Source organism: Ammospiza caudacuta, chromosome Z, assembly GCF_027887145.1.
Source record: "Ammospiza caudacuta isolate bAmmCau1 chromosome Z, bAmmCau1.pri, whole genome shotgun sequence".
Classification (NCBI taxonomy): Eukaryota; Metazoa; Chordata; class Aves; order Passeriformes; family Passerellidae; genus Ammospiza; species Ammospiza caudacuta.
The window spans coordinates 24,271,564-24,290,255 of NC_080632.1; the positions used below are offsets into that span (position 1 = coordinate 24,271,564).

Below are 18,692 nucleotides of genomic sequence, written 5' to 3' on the forward strand. Positions count from 1 at the left end.
GCAGAATTCAGAGCAGATTAAGTGTTAGATTTCAAAGCATTGTTCTAAGGTTTCAAATCATCATCCCAACATTTCTTCTATTTCTACATTTAAGCCAGGAGAGGTCAAACTACAACTGGAAAGGTAGACAGCATTTCCAATCCTGAATTCAACACAAGGTAAAACAAGGGTCAGTGTAGCTGAATTGCCCACTAGTTTTCAGTGAAAACTAGAGTCAGTGTGTAGGTAAAAAGTTGTTTCAAATAACTGTTGTAATCATGAAGAAATCTCCATCAACCCAAAGTTACCACAGGGAGAGATCTGAATTTGCCAAAGTTTTTCTCTTGATGAGATTGGGATATGAAACACTCACCTTAGGGTAGCAAGCTACTGTGGTACAACTGGTGACGTTGCTCTGGTTGATGGAGGTTAGTTAACCCCCAAAGGAAAAATTCCTGCAGTTTAACATGTTTATTCTTAAATGAACTGTGGTTAATTTCCAGTTTAGAAAATCTATCTTCAGCTCAGTCTTGCATGATGCAGATTTTCCTGATTTTCTCTTATGTGATCAGGACACAGAAGTCCTGATCAAGTTGTTTGATTTTTCTCAATTGAATGACATGTTTAAGATCTCCTTTGAGTGGGTAGTACTTACATGACTTGACCAACATTTGCCAATAGTGCTTTTTGAACACTGTGTCTGAGTCATCATTTTTGATCAATTATCAGACAAAAAATGCCATTATGTCATCATCATTTGTAAAACAGAATAATGTATGAAAATCAAGATATGAATTAAATGTAAGTTAACATCAGACAGTAATGCTGGCGTACCCATTTGTTAAAAATCAATGTGTATTAGCATGCTGAAAGTATCAGTAACACCCCTGAGAAGACATTACAGATAATATGAAAAAGTAAAAGCAAAGTATAGCCATGTATTATTCTGCAACTTGGGGAAGCTGCTAGATATGTTAAGGACAAGTAAGTTTAGATTCTTCTCTGAATCCTGGTATATTGACATGCAATACACTCTGGATCTCAGTCCTGTTCAGGAAATGTCAGAATATTTTTCTGCGTTCATCTTCAGCCCCCTCCCCTGCAAGCTTCTGCCCAGCTAAGTGATTTTTGTGAACTGGTACTTTCTCTGATTCACAGCTAGCAAATCTGCTTCCCGGGCTTGTAATAGTTATCTGAATACACTTACAGAACATGTCATTTTAATCCTTCCTCCAAATTTGGAGAAGGAAAAGCTGCACACATTAAGCAATCTATTACCAACAATCAGGAAAATTACAGGGTTGCTTGAGAAGCTACTTATATGAAAGGCCTCTATTAATCTCTACAGTACAGCAAATTCAAATGCTTGGAGATAGCAAACAACAGAAAGGTTGTTAGCCACATTCTTAAACATTCACACGTTCAAATCCCATTTTGATGGCTTTACCTGCCAGATGCCATTTTATAAGCCAAAAGGAGAATTTTAAGGTGCCTTTCTGTTAACTGATTTTCAAGCAAATGTCTGTGTCCTAATGCATTCATTGGCCTTTTTATCCAGAAACTCAGCCTCTCTTTGCTCACAAAGAGAATGCATTAAAAGTTGCATGTCCCAAAAATTATGCAGTTGGAGGAATTTGCAAATATTGTCAGTAATGACATTCAAAATCTATTAACACTATACTAAATCAACACCTCCAAAAATAAGGGTAAGTTGACTAACCTCCATGAGGCAAAGGCTGGGGCACACTGAGGGGTTTTGAACAAAGTGATGGGAGGGAATTCAGTAACAGAGATATACTCTGCAGTGTCTGCAGAGGAAGCAGAGCAACTCCAGCCATTGGGGTGGCTGAAGAAAGCAGGGCAACTCCTTGGATCTCTCCATCAACAAAAAGTGTGCACTCAGCATGGCCAGATGGCAGGATGATCTGTCCTACAGAGGATCCCTTAGAATTGAAGGATGGACAGAGGGAATGATTGAATTCCTATATCAGATCCTAAGCAGGGTGAAAGCTGCTTTGCAATCTGCTGCAAGTTCCATGCAGGCTGTAAATACCTGGGGCACTGGAAAACAGATTCTTCCTGCTTTTATCCAGTCAAGAAAATATCAGACCTTCCCTGGTCTCCTGTTGCTTGACAGCTACAATCAATTCTTTGCAGTTTCCTGGCCCTTTCCTGGCTACTTAATTATGTTCTGCTCTTGCAAGTATGAGCTCAAGCTTATCCAAGATCCTGCATCAACACAGCAGGAAGCTTTTTGTCTTGCTTTTGATCCTGTACTCCTTAATTCCTAAAACCATAACACCATATTCAGTGGTTGGTTCCCTGATCAACTCAGGCTAGATACATAAATGATCATTCTTCTATTCCCCTATTCTTGTCCCTCTCACCCTGACACACTTTATTTCCCTTGCTAAGGCATTTTTACTGTCACACTGCTAACTGTCCTGCTGAACACACCCACAACCCAAGAAAACCTATTTTGAAAATATAAAAATGTCTTTAAAATACCAGATGTCTTGACATTATTACCCATTGCAACTTTCTTGGTCTATGATCATGCCCCATTATTCTCATGTCTTTTTATTATAAAAGATGCTCAGGCAAAATGAAACCCTATTATAAGTCCATTCAGCATATCCACTGTAGGACAGAAAGGAAAAAGAATCCATAAGCATCTTAAAGTATCTTTAAGCTGGGAAGACAGGAAAAAGGACCAAAATCCTGCATCCCACTAATTCATGCACTAGGACAGTTTCCACTTTTGGAAGGAAGAACTAAATGTTGGAGAATTTGAGATAATAAACTGAATGAAGGGCAAAGTAATGAATAATAAGCTGAATGAAGGGCAAAGTGATAAAATGGTCCTTGGGCCAACAGTGGGAGAAGTGTCAGTGGGGCATGGAGGGAGAAATCTCTGAAAGCATGAGCAGAAGTCAAGTGTAAGGGGAAGTCTGCACAGTTCAAATTATTGAGCTGGCCTCCTGTTTACCCAATGAGACTTGCTGAAGGCATCATTTGGAGTAGGACAGAATCAGATGTGGAATGAGGGAGATGAAACTCCTCCTAAAATGCACACAGCATTGCCACAGCTGGGCAATATTTGTCTTTTCTTCCCTTGACTGGCCCTTAGAATTATTATTCCAGTGAGAAGCAGTGTACAACCCTGGGAATTAAAGAAGAGGGTTGGTGAGGGTCCTTGCATGTGTGAGTCATTGGTCTTCTGCTCTGACTGGACTATTGATTTACTGCTTAAAATATTAAAAAGCCACTGATGATACTTTGCACATTTTGAGTACTTCTAAACAGTGATCAAGGCAATGAGCAGCAGGTTTTGTTGTCTTTGGCTGGGATTTTGCACTAGTCCATGTCTAAGTACCATCAAAATTATGTCTCTATTTATCTGAAAAATAAGAAAGTGTGAAGAGTGATGAAATAATTCATGGACTGAAAACGACTTCCTTCATGGGGAGAATCATAGAGTTCAGCCTACCTACCCTGTCAAAAAGGCTTACTAATGTAGAGCTGATTACAGTGTAAATGGATCTTCATGCGTGGGGAACACATGGCAGGAAGGAGTGAAAGGTGTAAATGAATGAGTGGCCAGAATGCAAACAAGTATTTTCAAAGTCAAAGTAAGTGGTTTTATCTAAAAAATATGCTAGAAAAAGGGAAAAGGCAGACAATGTCTTGCCCTCAGGTTTCACACCACAACTGGAAGACCCCTTAGTAGGGGTGACATTGTGTCATGTGCATTCCAGTGCTCTTACAGGTCTTACAGGGCTACAGATCTGAGAACCTTTACACCAGTGAAAATTCAGGCCATTTAATTCAAGCTGAAATACCAAATTAATTATCCAGATTAATTTAATATAGAGAAAAGCCCAAGTTTCTCTTCTCAATATGCTGTTCCAGTAGCCTTACACTGGCTTCCACTTACCTCCTTAGATGATTTAAGTAATCTTTTATGAGCTCAGAGATGTTTCATTTTTTTAATATGAGAAAAGCTTTTGAATGAGCTTGATACTCTTTTTTTCTACTTTGATCTGTCTAATCACATGAATTAATTGACTGTTAAAAATTGTAAAATTCAAACATCTTTCAGGAATTCCATACAAATACTGAACAATGTTACAAATCATGCTTAAGATCACAGCTTCATATACTTCCCCCAGTGCCATGTGACTACCAACCCAGTATTGATTTCCTTTCATCTCAAAAACGGAGACAATATTCATTGCCAAAATAAAAAGCTGTGTGAGTTATGAGAATGCACCGCCAGCAAGTTCCAGGATGAAGCAGATATATAAAAAAGTGGGGGAGGGGGTAGGGAAAGCATATGTGAAAAAGTTGAATTTACTCTTGTGAGAAGATATGCATTGAAATAAGGCTTTTGTAGCTAAACAAAACAGGACCAAATGTAACAGATGGATGCTGTAATACTACTGATCTTGTCCAGAGCTGAACAGACCTTGCCTCTGGTTTACCTTAGGGAAGCCTTTAGTGATAGCCAGCCACGTCCCACTGGATTTGTTCCTGCACATTCTTACTCAGCTGAAACCTTTTCTTTTGTCTCAGTGACTAAGACTTTAATGTGAATGGGGGAGAAAGATGAGACAAGTCAGGGTGTAAATAAGCAGAGTTCATATTACCTCAAAATAATGCATTTCTCCCTTGCTGCTCCCTAAATGCCAAACAGTGGTCATGCTCCAGCTCCTGAGTTTCATGTGTACCTCCTACTGTGTCTGGTACTTCACAAAATGTTTTAAAGTGAAGGATCAAGATGAGATTCACATTTCCAGCAAAGTGGTTGCCTTTCAGTATAAACTGCGAAGATAGCCAGTGTGCCTAATATAAAACCGTCCACAAAAGACAGGGCCTGTTCCTCTGTGTGGTCTGTCTGAGGAACAAGAGGGCAGAAGATTTTGGTAGAAGATACTCTAAACCCAACTATCCAGCTCCACAGTACACACCATGATTCAGTCCTTGATTTTATGTGGCTTGAACATGACCTGAAGCACCAAGATTTTTGTTGCCGCCCAACTTAGTACTGTGTAACAATAACCCAGCTTTGAGTCCAAACAGACCTGAATCCCTCAAAGAAAACAAATCTCTTCCTTTAGTCAGAAAAAGCCCTTTCTCCTAATTCCAGCCCATCCAAGGTGAAACAGGCATTTTCTTTTTAAAATTCTTTTATCACCTGCTATGGCATTTTTTTGGTCTGCCTCCCCTTTCCTGAAAAAGAGACAGCGCAATCTCTGCCCAGGTACTGTCTGCAGCAGATTGGCATCACATGTACTCCCCCTGAACCAGCTGCCTCATTGCATTGCTATTGATTCTGAGTTGGATTTCTGCAGCAAATCTATTGCACTTCCATTAGCAAGACTGCAAATGATGAAAACGCTCATTTATATCATCCCAGCTCTGCACCACAATTAACCTGCTACTTAGCCTCCAGCAAGCCAAATTGTGCTTTCTCATCTGATGCAGAGAAAGTTCCCCAAGGTTTCTCTGTAACCAGAAGTTAGGCACAGCAAATCTGAGGTAGGCTGCTGTGTGCTTTATTTGCTGTGCATTAACTGGAAATCAAACAGTGTAAAAAATACAACAGATACAGAAAGAGGATAATTTTAGTCCTCTGCAGTGAAAATCCAACCCTGAATTTTGTAATTACATCAATTATTAATCAGCTTTCCTTAGAAACTTTTGATGCAGAACAGTTGCAGATGTCATTTTTTAATAAAGAAATAATGGCCATATCTACTGTATTCTCTATACTCACATATCCATCTGTATATAATAAATGAGGAGGGAGAACATGCAAAAGGCTCCATGCAGAGTAATTACATTACTTACTCTCAGGGAAGTTTCAAAGCAAAATGAAGCTTTAAAAAACAAATACAAATGCAGACTACTGTTTTGTACTGAGAAATTCAGATTGTTATTAAGAAAAAACACTCCTATAAATGCTGCTTTTTCTCCATCATGTTCTGTGCACAATGAGTGGTTGATGAAAGGAAAACCACACCCATGAGGAAAATTTAAAAGCCATGAAATTGGGGTGCTTGTCCAAGAAAAAGAAACACAAGACCAATCCATACAGTTTGCTGCATGTCACACAGAAGAACTGTTTCCATGCAATGAAAGCTAAAAAGGGGGGTGGTAGAGATACTGAAAGAAACAAAACAATAAATTTGTCTGAGTAAACTGTGCCTGCTAAGGACATTTTAAAGACAGTGCGAGCTAACTGGACTGGGGAGGGGAAGTCTCAATTATTGCTTTGCAAGGCTTAATGGACCTGAACTCCCTAAAAATTGCTCCATCTTATGCATCTCACCCCATCAGTCCCCATGAGTGCTCCTGTCACAAGTATATACCTCTAGGAGCCATCATGACCTTTAGAACAGCAGAGCAATACAGACTGGCTGGCTCAGTACAGTGGCACTTGCTTTATTGCTGCTTGTTAATGGAGGCCTGGTAGTGTCTCCTGGGCTTACTGAGATCAGCATCCCTTAACTACACTCCTGAGTTAGGCTCAAAACTTGTCTGGCATCTTAACCATGATTAACTGTAACTTCCCTGTGACAAGATGTTGTTAATCCACAAGACACATAAAGAAAAGTCATGGCTTTCAGAATTACTCCTCATATTGTGTAGTAGATATTTAACTTAGAAACTAAACTGCAAGGGTAGTCTCCCTATAGACCCATGGGGAAAGAGAGTGACTCCTGTTAAAGAGTCACTCTGGGAATTGTCTGGGGGAAGTCCCTCCCTTTATGCTGGATATGTAGCTGAAGGCTAACTAGCTTCCTAATGCACGCACTTAAGTGAGGTATCTGAAGCTAATCAAATCCAGTACTGTGTCAGAAAGGGACCAGCGTGTGCTTTAAGTTCCTGCATCATCAAGTTTTGGGGAAAAAACAATCTCTCCTGTGGCACTGCCCTGCAGAGCAACAGTGAGCACAGAAAAGGCTGAAGTAGAGCCTGTGCTGTATCATGTCCTCACCACTCCCCTGAGTACAGCCCCCTGCAGCTCTCTGAGACATCCCAGATCTTGCCACGTTCAGAGGTCGCCAGGCATGGACTCAGTCCTACTGTGTTGTGATAGGGATTTGAAATATAGCACATGGGTGGTTAGAATTAGTCTTTCAAGAATAAGAACAAACATTGCATGAAGATTCTATGAACAAACCCTCTGTCCTTAAATTGAAGTTAGAGGGCTGCAGCACTTCTAAGCAGAGGGAGAGGATCCCTCTAGCCTGCTATCAAGCTAAAGTACAGACCTTCTCAAATTACTGTGAATAGGAGAAATGACATCAAATGCAGAGCTGAGAAAGAATGAGTGGAAGTGAAAGAGGCAGGGAAAACATCTAATATTTACATTATGATACAAGGTACAGTACAATTTTTATTCAATTTTCCCCATCTCTAGCTCTAAAAGGACACAAGAAATTTAGCCATTGTGCCTCAACTTAAGACTAGTCTTGCTTCTTTTATTACACTACGCCTTTATCAATACAGAAATTTTCCTTTCCTTTGACTTACCTCTTGTATGTTAATATTATTTTTCCCTTGCTGAAAGAGAAAGGAAAGGTGAATGCTTTAAAGCATTTCCATAATTAGGGAGCTTGTTTGTCAAATTAGAAGGCGAGCTGAGACTACTTCCCAGGTAAATAGCCACTACCAGGCTTTAGAGGCAATCTTTTAACCTTTTTCCACTTAGGATGAGAAAGCAACATCCTTTGCTAATAATGACCCAGCACAGCTGAAGTGGAAGCAGAAATTAGAAACACTGGAAAGGAACTGTCCCTCAAGTAGTCAGAGGTAGTTGACAGTAATGTAGAACTTTTTTTCCACTTTGCCACATCCTCTAGGCGAGGCCCAGCAAAAGTGAGAAAGGAAGTACTGCCTGCCTCCCAAGGGACATGCACAGGTCCAGTGCTGTAATGAGATGACGATGTGCCTGTTGATTGTCTGCTGGCCACCAGCATGGCATGTGTGTTGCTGGCACATCAGCACATGGTACCTGAGCCGGCCAGGGAAGCCAGAAGGGAAATGGACGCAGGGGCTGCGTGGATGTGCCACCAGGCATGTGCATCCTCTGGGCCCTGCTCTCTGATGGTCCTCAAGCTCTGCTCTCAGGGAAATCCACTCCAGAAAACTCATGCTGTGGTCTGTCTCCTGCCCTGTCTCTTGTGTGCCCTGCGGCACCTGACAAAGCTATAAGAGTTGTGGTCCCAAAGCCAAGGCCTGCTTGGCCTGCCAGGGCCTACAGTGCCTCTGCGCGGGGGCAGAACCAAAGCACAGGAGTGCTGCACTGTTTTTGGCAGAGCCGTCACCCCAGAAAGGCAAGCTCTGCACAGGCCTTACTGGGAGTTTTGTGGGGAAGTCTTCTTAAATGGAAAGAGGAGGCTGTTGGAAGACCTTTAAAGAGTGGAATGGTTGGTTTGCAGATATATAAAAACTATTGTTACAGAAACACATTTTTTGTAGTACTACAGAACTGAATCTCTAACCAGCCTGGATAAAGGATGGAATTGTGTTTGAAGGTGATAGTGTTAGAAGAAGTGAAATTTAGCTCTTGAACTGAGTTAGTATTTTTAAAATCTTCATGTCTTCTCAGAGGGAGGGAGATTGTAGGTTAGAGTGTATTATTATATCCTGCTTGTAATAATATCTTCTCTGGTGTAAATATGCTAAGATTGACAATCTCCCTAAATATGGGAATGCTTTAAAACATTCATCTTTCCTTTCTCTTTCAGCAAAGGAAAAATTACGTTAAAATACAAAAGGTAAGATAAATGGAAAGAAATATTTTTCTGTTGATAAATGGCAAAGAATAACCAAAGGAACAAGACCAGTCTTGAATCTAATACACCAGACACAACTATCAGGATTGTCTCTCTTCTCCTTTCTCTTCCAGGCTCCAGGAGAAAGAAGAATCAATTAGCCCTCTGCAGACTATGACCTTGAAGGATACAGCTTTAAGGGGAATATGCTGAGTAAGATGGAAAAGAGAGGAGAAGAGAAAAAGATTTGGAAACTCATGGAGGGGATAGGTTCAGAAACAGTACATCAAGCACAGAAGATGAACTGTGCTTTTTTTTTATTATTTCTGCACTGGAAAAAAAAATTTCAGCACATAAAGGACTTTCTGGGAACATATTACCTCACTCTGCCTGAAAAGAAAAAAAGGACACTGAAAGGAGAAGGGACAATCCAATTTGCAGATGCTACTTTTCAAGCCATGTCACTGAAAATTTTATAGCTGTCAAAGGCATTAAAAAAAAAGTTAGCAGTGATGCAATCTGTCAACCTCTTCAACAAATCTTGCTATACATAAAACACAATGATGTGTTTGAAATGCAGCTGTTTCAAAAACCCCAAGACAGTGCTTTAAGAGCTGTCCAAAAAAGTTCTTTTCATGCCTCTCGGAATTCTCAGGCAGACCTTCTGCCGTGTATTTTTCCAGCTAGATTTTCTGCTTTTTCTTTGTAGATAATCAGAGATGCTTGCCACAGTCAGAATTATGTACCACAGTTAGAAAAAATTCTGTCTATGCAACATTCTCCCCTAGAGCAAACCATCTTGATCTGCTACCAGTTCTCCCTCTCCTTTCAGTCTGTAGCTATGGAACTCCACAGTGCCTTAAAAACAAATTTATCTTTTAAAAATAAGGCCAAATTAAACAAAAACCCAAACCCCAAAAACTCCTACACACACAAAACCCCCAAATAAAAATATGAAAAAAACCCCTCTCAACCTAATCACCAAACTTCTGGACCACAATTTATTTCCCAGATGTAAGCAGCTCTGAATGCAGATAATGGCTGTTTGTCAGTGACAACTCCAAAGGATCTTTTCTGTGCCCCTCTGCCCTTTCCTTTACTTCAGAGATAAAGTTAGCATGTTTTTGAAAAAGGTTTGTCACATATGTGGAAATTCAAGAGGGGTTCTTGAGGCAATTATGACTGAATAATTTTTAACACATTTTACTTCAAAAAGTGACCAGACTGGTGTCTGGTCACTTTATGAAATAAAATGTGTTTAAAAAGTCATATATTTAATGTCAGAATGCTTGCACCACAAAAAAAAAAATTTATGCATCAGCAATATTTAAAAGAAAGCTCACTTAGAATAGTTCTATTTAATTGCAAAGGTGGTTAATTCAAGTAATACCACAGACAAAGCCCCCTGTCATTTAATGGTACAGCAGTATTTCTCTATTAGACTGTTTTCATCGGGCAAATTACTTTTGATCTGAAGGATGGCTGCCACACATTATCTAAGCAAGAGGCAGCAGGGTTTCTGCAGGAATACTCAGAACTTTCTTTCACTCATTCTGGAACTGCTGTTCAAGATTGACTCTCAGCTGAAAGCACCTCCTCTGAAATCACTGTAGTTATACTCATTTTCACTGGCAAGGGGGTTGGCCTAAAAAATTAGATTTAATCTAAACACCATATATCTATACTAAGTTCAGTCCCAGTCAGGCTAAACTTAGAAGTGAACTTCTAGTGACTTCAGAGCTCCAGGGTGAGGTCCAGAATGTGCCATCTTCAATGTGACAACCTGCGGCATTACAGGGAAGGCATGAGGGAGAATAAATTACATGGGGTCCTGCAAGAAAATTTGTGAGGAATGCATTTTTTCACTCTGATCATTGCAGCTTTCCACAGGGAGCCTCAGCCCTGTGCCCTCAGCAGAAAAGTGCGCTGTCTTCTTTGTTACTAGAGTTACACAGCTCAGAAATTGCAGGCTTGGTTTGATTTGAATTTGGTAGGTTAAAATCATGAATGTCAAAGAAATGACACTTCAGCAATGCAATATTTTGATTCTTTATGATTACCAAGAAAATAATATAAATACCTTTTTTTGTTTGTTTTTATGATGAGCAAGGACTAATTTGGAAATTGACTCTTCTCACAAGGCAAGAATGCTTTCCTGAAATGCCCCACAAAAGGCAGTAAGGCAATATATGAGAAACAAGTTAAACAAGAAGCAGCTCCTAGACATAGGGGAAGCCACAGAGAAATGTATGCTTTGCTCTTAAGAGAAAGGGAAAAACCATAAGCTAGATGCTAAATTAATAGTTCCCAGTTTCTAACTGCTTCAAAGCTGCTGTTGCTTTTTCTCACTGTTCTGAGAGTTTCATGAGGATGATAGGGATATCTGGCAGCCACAGACTTCAGGAAGGATGTACCAGAAATGCTCTGCAGGCAAGGCAAAGAACACACATGGAAGATCCAGCACATGAGACAAAGCCAATTTATAAGCAAAATACACTATGTGGAATAGCTATCAGATAAACCCTTGAAGCAAATCGTGTACTTCCCTGCAAGTGGATGCAGAGAAAAAGGTGGTACTAGCCCTTTACAGACATCCCAGATGAAGTACTGCACACTTCAGAATTAAGTTCTGAGGACTCTAGATGCTGTTCTCAGAAGGCAACCCATGCTATACCTTTCTTAACATGTTTAAGCTTCACAAGTCAATCACATGCCCTCCTTGTAGACAGTCACAGAACAGTTAAGTGCCTTTTTTTTTTTTTTTTTAATGTGAAAGGGAAAAAAACCCAAAGAAACACATAGCTTTTACTTACAAAGTTTTGGAGTAGTTTGGAGATTGGTTTCTGTTGCTTGTGCCTGAGATGCTGTGGTAGGCTCCAGAGCGGGTGGTGACAGCGAAGGTGTGGCAGAGGACAACAACCCAACATCTAGGATGCGGTTATATAGAGAAGGCTGGAGGAATGGTTTGGAGGGTACAAGTGAGCTGTCACTGTGCACTGTCACTTCAGCCTTGCTCTTGGGGCTAGGTACGAGGAAGGGTGAGGCATACACCTCCGAAGGCACCCAGGCAGACAGAGCTGTAGGATCCACAGCACTCTTTGGGTCTTGTCCTATCCTCCCAGGGTCAAGATGGGTAGGAGAGTCATACTCAAAAATCTTGTCCACAAAGACCCACTTGAGACCAGCAATGCAGAGGCAAAGGCTAAGCAGGCAAGCCAAGATAGGGGCGATGCAGATCTTTTCAGAGTTGAGGCAGCCCTTCAGTCGCTCTGCCTCCAGGCACACACAGCAGGTTGCGGCAAGGCCTGCTATCCCCTGGACCCTCCTGTCCTCTCTTTGGGTCCCCGGCATGTTCTCCTCATCCGGGAGCCCGTTGAGGGACGCATCAGGGCTCAGCTGAGCTGAGGGGCTGGGGAAAGTGTCGGCAGCTACTTCAGACATGTTTAAGCATCAGCTCTCAAACAGCTCACCTCCAAAAGGCCTTAACTCTATCACAGTCCATTACTGTGAGACACAGACAAAAAGAGACGGTAGTAATAGTCACAGTGCTCCGCAAAAATCACAGAGTGGGAGTCAATAAAAGGTCGAAGCTCAGCAACATCATCCAAACTGAGAGAGGAGCAATGCACAGGAAAAATTAGATCCCCCCCAGTCCCTGTGCCCCCAAGCCCTCTGTCACTGTCTCTGCTTCTCTGAACCGAGAATACCTTTGTAATTATTGAGCTCCTGTTTGCTAGACACTTTTATAATTCCTTAAATGCTTCTCAAGCAATTCCAGCTCTTCTGCAGAGGGAAGAAACATTCCCCCAAAAGCAAGCACAACAAAACAAAATAGGGATAAGGAGGGTCATGAGATAAAGAAAACCACAAACACTGAACAAACTGACCAGATTAAGTAAACCAGTAGCCCAGAGCGAAAGGCAAGACTCTCACCTTGAGCATCTGAGGCTGGTATCTGCTCAGACGAGGAAAACAATTGTCATGCGGTAGAAGGAGCAAAAGCAAAATCTCTAACAACAGCGGCAACGGTAGAAGTGACAGTAGCAGCAGCATCCTGTCGTGTTACAGCGGCGGCTGAAAGAGGCTGAATCATTACAGAGCAGCAGGTGCTCGCTGTCTGAGCATCACTGCAAACAATATCATTACAGAGAGGTTTGAAAGCAAGAGCGATGCCAAGACGGTGGTAACTCCCTTTATCTCCCCTCCCTCTTTGTCCTCCTGAGCGCTCATTCACTTTCCTCCGTTCCCCCCCCGCCCGCCCCGCTCCCCCAGCCCCCTCGCAGCCTGTTTCCCTGATGTACAGACTCGCTCCTTCCTCCCCTACCCCACCCCCCGCACTCTGCAGGGCTGCTCTGAGTGAAATCAGTACACCCAGCAATGCAGGACTGTCAGTGACTTCCTATTTTATCCAATTAGGAGGAATAAAGGCCATCAAATCAAAGGGAGGGAGCGGACAGGAGTTGCTCACCCACCCACTCCCTCTCTCCAGGCAAAGCGTGGCCAGAGGCAGCAGCGGCCATCCATGGCAAAGTCCTCCAGCAAGGACTGGGTGTCGGTTGGAGCTCTTTGGGTTGGACTGGGCTCGCCTAGGCTGATACTCGATCTCTCCCAGGGGGAAGACCTCTTTCCAGAAGCAGTTTCTCCCTGCCTGACACCTAGAGACAGCTTTTCTTTCCAAGCTCCTGAGTAAGTTTTATTTCCTAGGAATAAGGTTGGAATGTATCTTAGATCAAGCAGAGGAAATTAAAAACCCCAAGCCATTCCCACCTCTGATAAATTTTCATTCAAGCTATTGCAAAGAGGTTTGCTTTTTAAAAAATTCCATTTTCCAACCTCTTTCCAGACCCTTTTCCAAACACAAAAAACCCCAGACTTCACACTAAAGACAATTCCTGAATTCCTGAATGCACTCTTCAAGAGCTCACATATTGCCAGAACAGATCCTCATTCACCTTAGACTAAAAAAAAAACCAACTATTTTATTATTTTTTTATTATTATTAATTAAAGGCTTATACTTTGTTAAATTTGGCTGACATTTCTCACTGTCTCTAATATGTAGCACTACCATTGCCACCAATGCAGTATAATACAGGGGTAAATCAACAGTCCAGCTAACATAATGAAAGTAAGACTAGAATCAGATCTATTTCCAGTCTCTTTTGTCTCTTACAGAAAAATACACCTGTGCAACAATAAAGATGTGTATGAAAGGCAAGGCACTTAAAGCACAATTTCCAGGTCCTTGAACTTAATAAAAGCATTTGCATTGAAGTTTTGCTGGTGAGAATCCCCCTTTCTGCATAGTATGAATGGCTGCAGGATGCATAAGGAGACAAAGAATCAAGTGCTAAAAATTGCTCTGAACTAATTTTTGTTGGTGTCTTGTTTAGGCACATGAAAGGTAAATTCCTTTGTAGTTATCTATTTTTGATAGTGTCAAAAGAGGCATCTGATTCTATCCATGTTCTCTTTCTGCCTCCAACTCTACTCCCATCTCACCCCTCCTTCCATGGGAACATTAGTAACATTCACATGAAAAAGATTTATTAAAATCTGAATGAATCCCATAGTGTTTTTACGGACTGTCACGTCAAGGACTAATTGATGGATGTCTGATCACAAAGCTTCCTGTGAGGCGGCTGTAGCCCACTGAAGTAATCACAATGCTACTACAATCAAGTGCTTGGAGCATTTACCTTAAAGCACAGCTAGTGATAACACTCTCTGAAGGAATGTAAAAAGATAAATCATCTTACAATCTAGCCTACATTACCACTGAAGTGTCTGGTCCTTGGGTTAATGATGTGATCAGCAGCCTCAGACAGAACGAACAGCTTGCACTGCATATTTACATACATGGCTTCTCTTATTACAAAGCACATGTTCCCTTTTGCTGGTAATATCCTGCATCAGTGCAGTCTCTCTCGAGCATCTCAAAACCTATTTCAAACAGCACTGACAACACAACCTCTGTAGAAAGTGTAACAAAAAGCAGCATTGCCAGGACAGGTGCAGTGGTCTGTGGCTACAAGTAAGCACAGTTTCTAGAGAAAGGATGCACCTTTCATTTGATCAACTGATAAATCTGGGAAAACCAGACACACTTTCACACACCCAAGTTGTTCCTCAACTATGAAGCTACAGCATCACTCTTTAAAGTGGAGTGCAAGTTGACAACCAGCTGGGAATATTCTATTCATTCATTGCACAGATGAGATACAGCATCTGAGTGCTTGGCAGAAATTTTTTAAAATTCCTTTTCTTCTTCATCCATGTCTAATTTTTCAACCTTCCTATTTCCAGTAAGAGAATTTTCCCTGCTGACACTTCTCTGAGCCTGTGTTTAATCTCCAGTCCTGTCCACATCTTTCCTGCACTGGTCTTCCTGGCAAACTGCCTGCATTCAATCTCCAGTAATCTTCGTGACCCTCCATCCTATCTACACTTATCTGCCCTCTTTATATCATGGTCCTCCTTTGCTCGCATCTTCCTGGTGCCAGGCTGAACAGAAAGTAACGTGGAGAACTTGCATCTTCCGTGTAAGGGCTGCCACGAAGTTAAACCAAACACGCAAAACACTGCACAGCTGGACAGAGGTGTGGCGGGCTACCTGCACGAGGGACGCATTCAGGGGCTCCTCTGCATGTGGGGGCATCGCCCTCTTTCATACCCGGCTGCCGCCAGGAGCCGTCAGCTCGCACGGACCGGGAATGGGCTCTTCCAAACGGCTCCTGCCCCAGCCCGGCTGGTTAAACTGAGGCTGGAGAGCATCTCTCCCCGCCTTTTTCTCCTCCACCGGCAGGCCCAGCCCGCCCGCAGCAGCTCCTCCCGGCAGGCAGGCAGGCAGGCAGGCAGGCAGACCCGCACCCCCGCCGGCTCCGCGGCCGCAGCGTGCCCGCGGTCCCTGGCTCCCGGCCAGGCTGCAGTGCCCTCCTCCGCTGCGGGTCCCTTCCCCCGCCGCACCTCCAGCCCTGGCGCGCTGCCTGCCTGCCTCAGCATCACGCAGCCGGCTGTGCCCAGACCTCCTCCCCCTCCTCCCCTCCGCAGGGAAGCCTGCAGAGCTGCTCCAGCCCCCCAGCTCCGCAGGGGCCACGGGGCCTGCGGCGAGGAGAGCGGGGCGGCACCCGGCGCTCTGTCCCCGCCTTCGGGGTGCCTGCCGGCTCCCGCTATTCCCCGACGAGAAGGGAGAAAAGAGGTGCTGAATCATCGCCCAGCCGGCTTCCCTGGCCCCGCTCCACAGGTGGCCAAAGCCAGGGCCAGAGCACAGCCTGCCCGCCATGCTGCAATCCTATTCCTTACGGGCTGCTTCCTCCTGGGACCTTTCGGACCAAAAAAACCTCGTACGCTCTACCACGTAGATGGGGTGGATACGGGAGCACATTACTCTCTGAGTCAGCTCTCGAGGCTGTAGTAAAAGCTCATTGATGATGTTCTCTCACTTCGGGTCTGAAAATAAAAGTATAAACTGAAGGTACAGGTCACTGACTTCAGGGGTCCTTTCCGTTCCTCTTGCCCCCAAAGCAATGCAGAAATGCTTTATCCTGCAGGCTTTAGCTTTTTACATTTCTGTAGAGACATGCTAGCAGTTGCATGTTGTGCTTAAACACGGACTCTGCCTGGCTGAAGGAGATGAGAGGCTGGGAAGAGTCAGGAACTGGCTCATTGGAAGGGAGGCCTGGAAAATCAAGTGGTGGCATGACCTTGAAGGTAATGAAGTTTTACTGGGGTAGCCCATTGGTGGTATATACAGCAGGATAAAGGAAGGAATTCACTTGCCTGTTTCAGTAAGGTCAGTTTCATGTGCAAAGCTTTATTCCTGATTCCCACGTAGCTTGGGTCTCTTTGGCTTAGAGGAAAATACAGTTTGACTCTACACTAATGAAGCTGATCTATGACTGAGCTTTGGGCTCCTGCCAAATAACAGGTTGAAACTAAGAGCCTTAGAAAACTGTAATTTTATTTCATGGAGTGTTTTTGCAAAGAATCAAGTGGGGTTTTTTTTGCAAAGTTTCACTCCCAAAAGGCTCAAGGAAATAACACAAAACAGCAGTTTTATAGGTGCTAAAAGGAGGTGCACTTCAAACTGCAGAGGACTATTTTCTCTGGCCAGCCACAAAGATATGAAGAGATGTGTGATTATGACCAACATCATCCTGCAAACTAGAGCACGAGTACCATTTAACTCAGCTTACCCTTCAGTCATACCATAATAAGACCCAAACCTGCTGAAAGTTCTGGAAAGTAAGCTTGGTGAGTCATTCTCATGGAAGCCATTGAATTTCAAATATCTATGTCCTTCAAATACAATCTCAATAGCCCACAAAAAGATTCCCTAAGAATGATCTAGTCTTGCAACTGCTGGGACATTAGGAAATTAAAATACCTCTTCACAAATGGTTATTCATGGCTCTGCTGTATAACAGCGTAAGAAAGAATACTCAGAAGACCATACATCAATATAGGACAAGTGATATGCACCCTGCCCCCCGCCCCCCTCCCGACTGGCTTCCTTTAAGAACATGTCTATTCTTCAGTAAGAAGCAACCAGCAACATGCAGCACCAACTGCTCCATCGTGTGTTTGATTGCACCCCTTTTTCTACCATATACTGAGAAATTAAAAGCATTGTAACTAAGAAACTAGGAAGAAAAAAAAAGAGTGCATGTTCATTAAGAAGAGATTGATGAGGAAGATAAAAGGATCACTTTTTATTGATTGCACTTTCTTCAAATTAAATAAGTGCACTATATAAAGATGGAGGAGTGACCCAAAGCAAGTGATCAGGCCCAATGAGCGACATTACTGCCAGCAGTCATGGTGTGGGAAGAGAGGCCATCACACACGGTAGAAAATGATTCATTTATTCATCCTTTCAGTGTTTCACCAATCTCCCTTCCATAATCCATTTCCCTTGGACTGATGCCAGCATTCTTTGAGTCCTTCCAAAAGCCCTTACTAGGAACCTCATCTCTCAGCTCAAATGGCGCAAAGAGAAAACTTCATTTTGCCTCTATACTGGTCCTGTCACTGAACTCAACATGTTCAAAGGGGACAAACTGTCACTTGCACACAGACATCCTATTTTTCACCTGATGTAAAGCAAATATAACATAGATGTTAGTGCTGCTTTTATGCTCCTGCCCATTTCCATCAACTTCTTTCCTTTATTGGTTTTAAACCCTCTGCCCATTTGTAGCCATATGTGAGTGAGGAGATGAAACATCAAGCCTCTAAGATAAGGCAAGAGAAGATGAACAATAAAAATAAGCACATATTCAGGCATAAACATGAGACTAAATGTGTCAATGTCAGCAGAATCATTAGTGTTAGCTTAATTTGGTTGGTATAAAGGATTGCTGTGGGAAGACCCCCTACTTTCAGACAACATAAAAGATGGGACATGGGGAAGCTATTCTAACCCTCTTTGTACCCTCAAGCCAAACCAACTACATTGGATGCTGGTGTTTCAGAAGCAGGTCCTCACACTAGTATGTTACTTGGAAATGTCTGAAGTACAGTATACAAACAAACAGCAGTGATTCTGAAAATGTTTGGGAGAGCTCATGTTGCCTCTGTAGCAGTATTTTCTGTATTGGCATCACATGTACACATTTACACCAAGCATTTACATACTGTAAGTCCAATAGTTGTGTCTTGCAGAGACAGTGATTTGAAAAAAAACAACACAACAACAATGGCTGTTCTAACAAGAGTTTATACTTTAAATAGCTACAGCCAGTAATTGAAACTGAAAACTGCCATAAAACGGGCTGTTATTTCAGGGGAACAAAAAAAGTGTTCTGAGTCTTTTCATCTTCAAGTGAAATGTAAGACACTGAGTTTCTTTCATCCTATTCTAAAGCAGAGCTAGTGGTACTATACCAGACACAGAAATAGGACACGAAACCATGAATATCAGGGTTTT

At 42.5% G+C, this 18,692-nt stretch overlaps 2 protein-coding genes across 5 annotated transcripts in view; both read right to left on the reverse strand.

The window, feature by feature from the left end:
• Positions 1-18,692, reverse strand: part of NRG1 (neuregulin 1) — a 178,937-nt gene that overhangs the window by 88,470 nt on the left and 71,775 nt on the right. For 3 of the 4 annotated variants that reach the window (XM_058823504.1, XM_058823503.1, XM_058823505.1), the window contains exon 1: positions 11,579-12,206. The exons of the other annotated variant lie outside the window; for it this stretch is intronic. In XM_058823504.1, the coding sequence (XP_058679487.1) occupies positions 11,579-12,206 (628 nt within the window). Of the gene's footprint in view, positions 1-11,578; positions 12,207-18,692 lie in introns of those variants that run through there. 4 annotated transcript variants of the gene reach the window in all.
• Positions 12,657-12,818, reverse strand: LOC131571010 (uncharacterized). The gene has a single exon (XM_058823507.1). It carries the CDS (start codon positions 12,816-12,818, stop codon positions 12,657-12,659), a length of 162 nt encoding a protein of 53 aa, XP_058679490.1.

Excerpts from the sequence above, each read along its gene's own strand:
- LOC131571010 (XM_058823507.1), bottom strand. The coding sequence starts at position 12,818 with ATGCTGCTGCTACTGTCACTTCTACCGTTGCCGCTGTTGTTAGAGATT.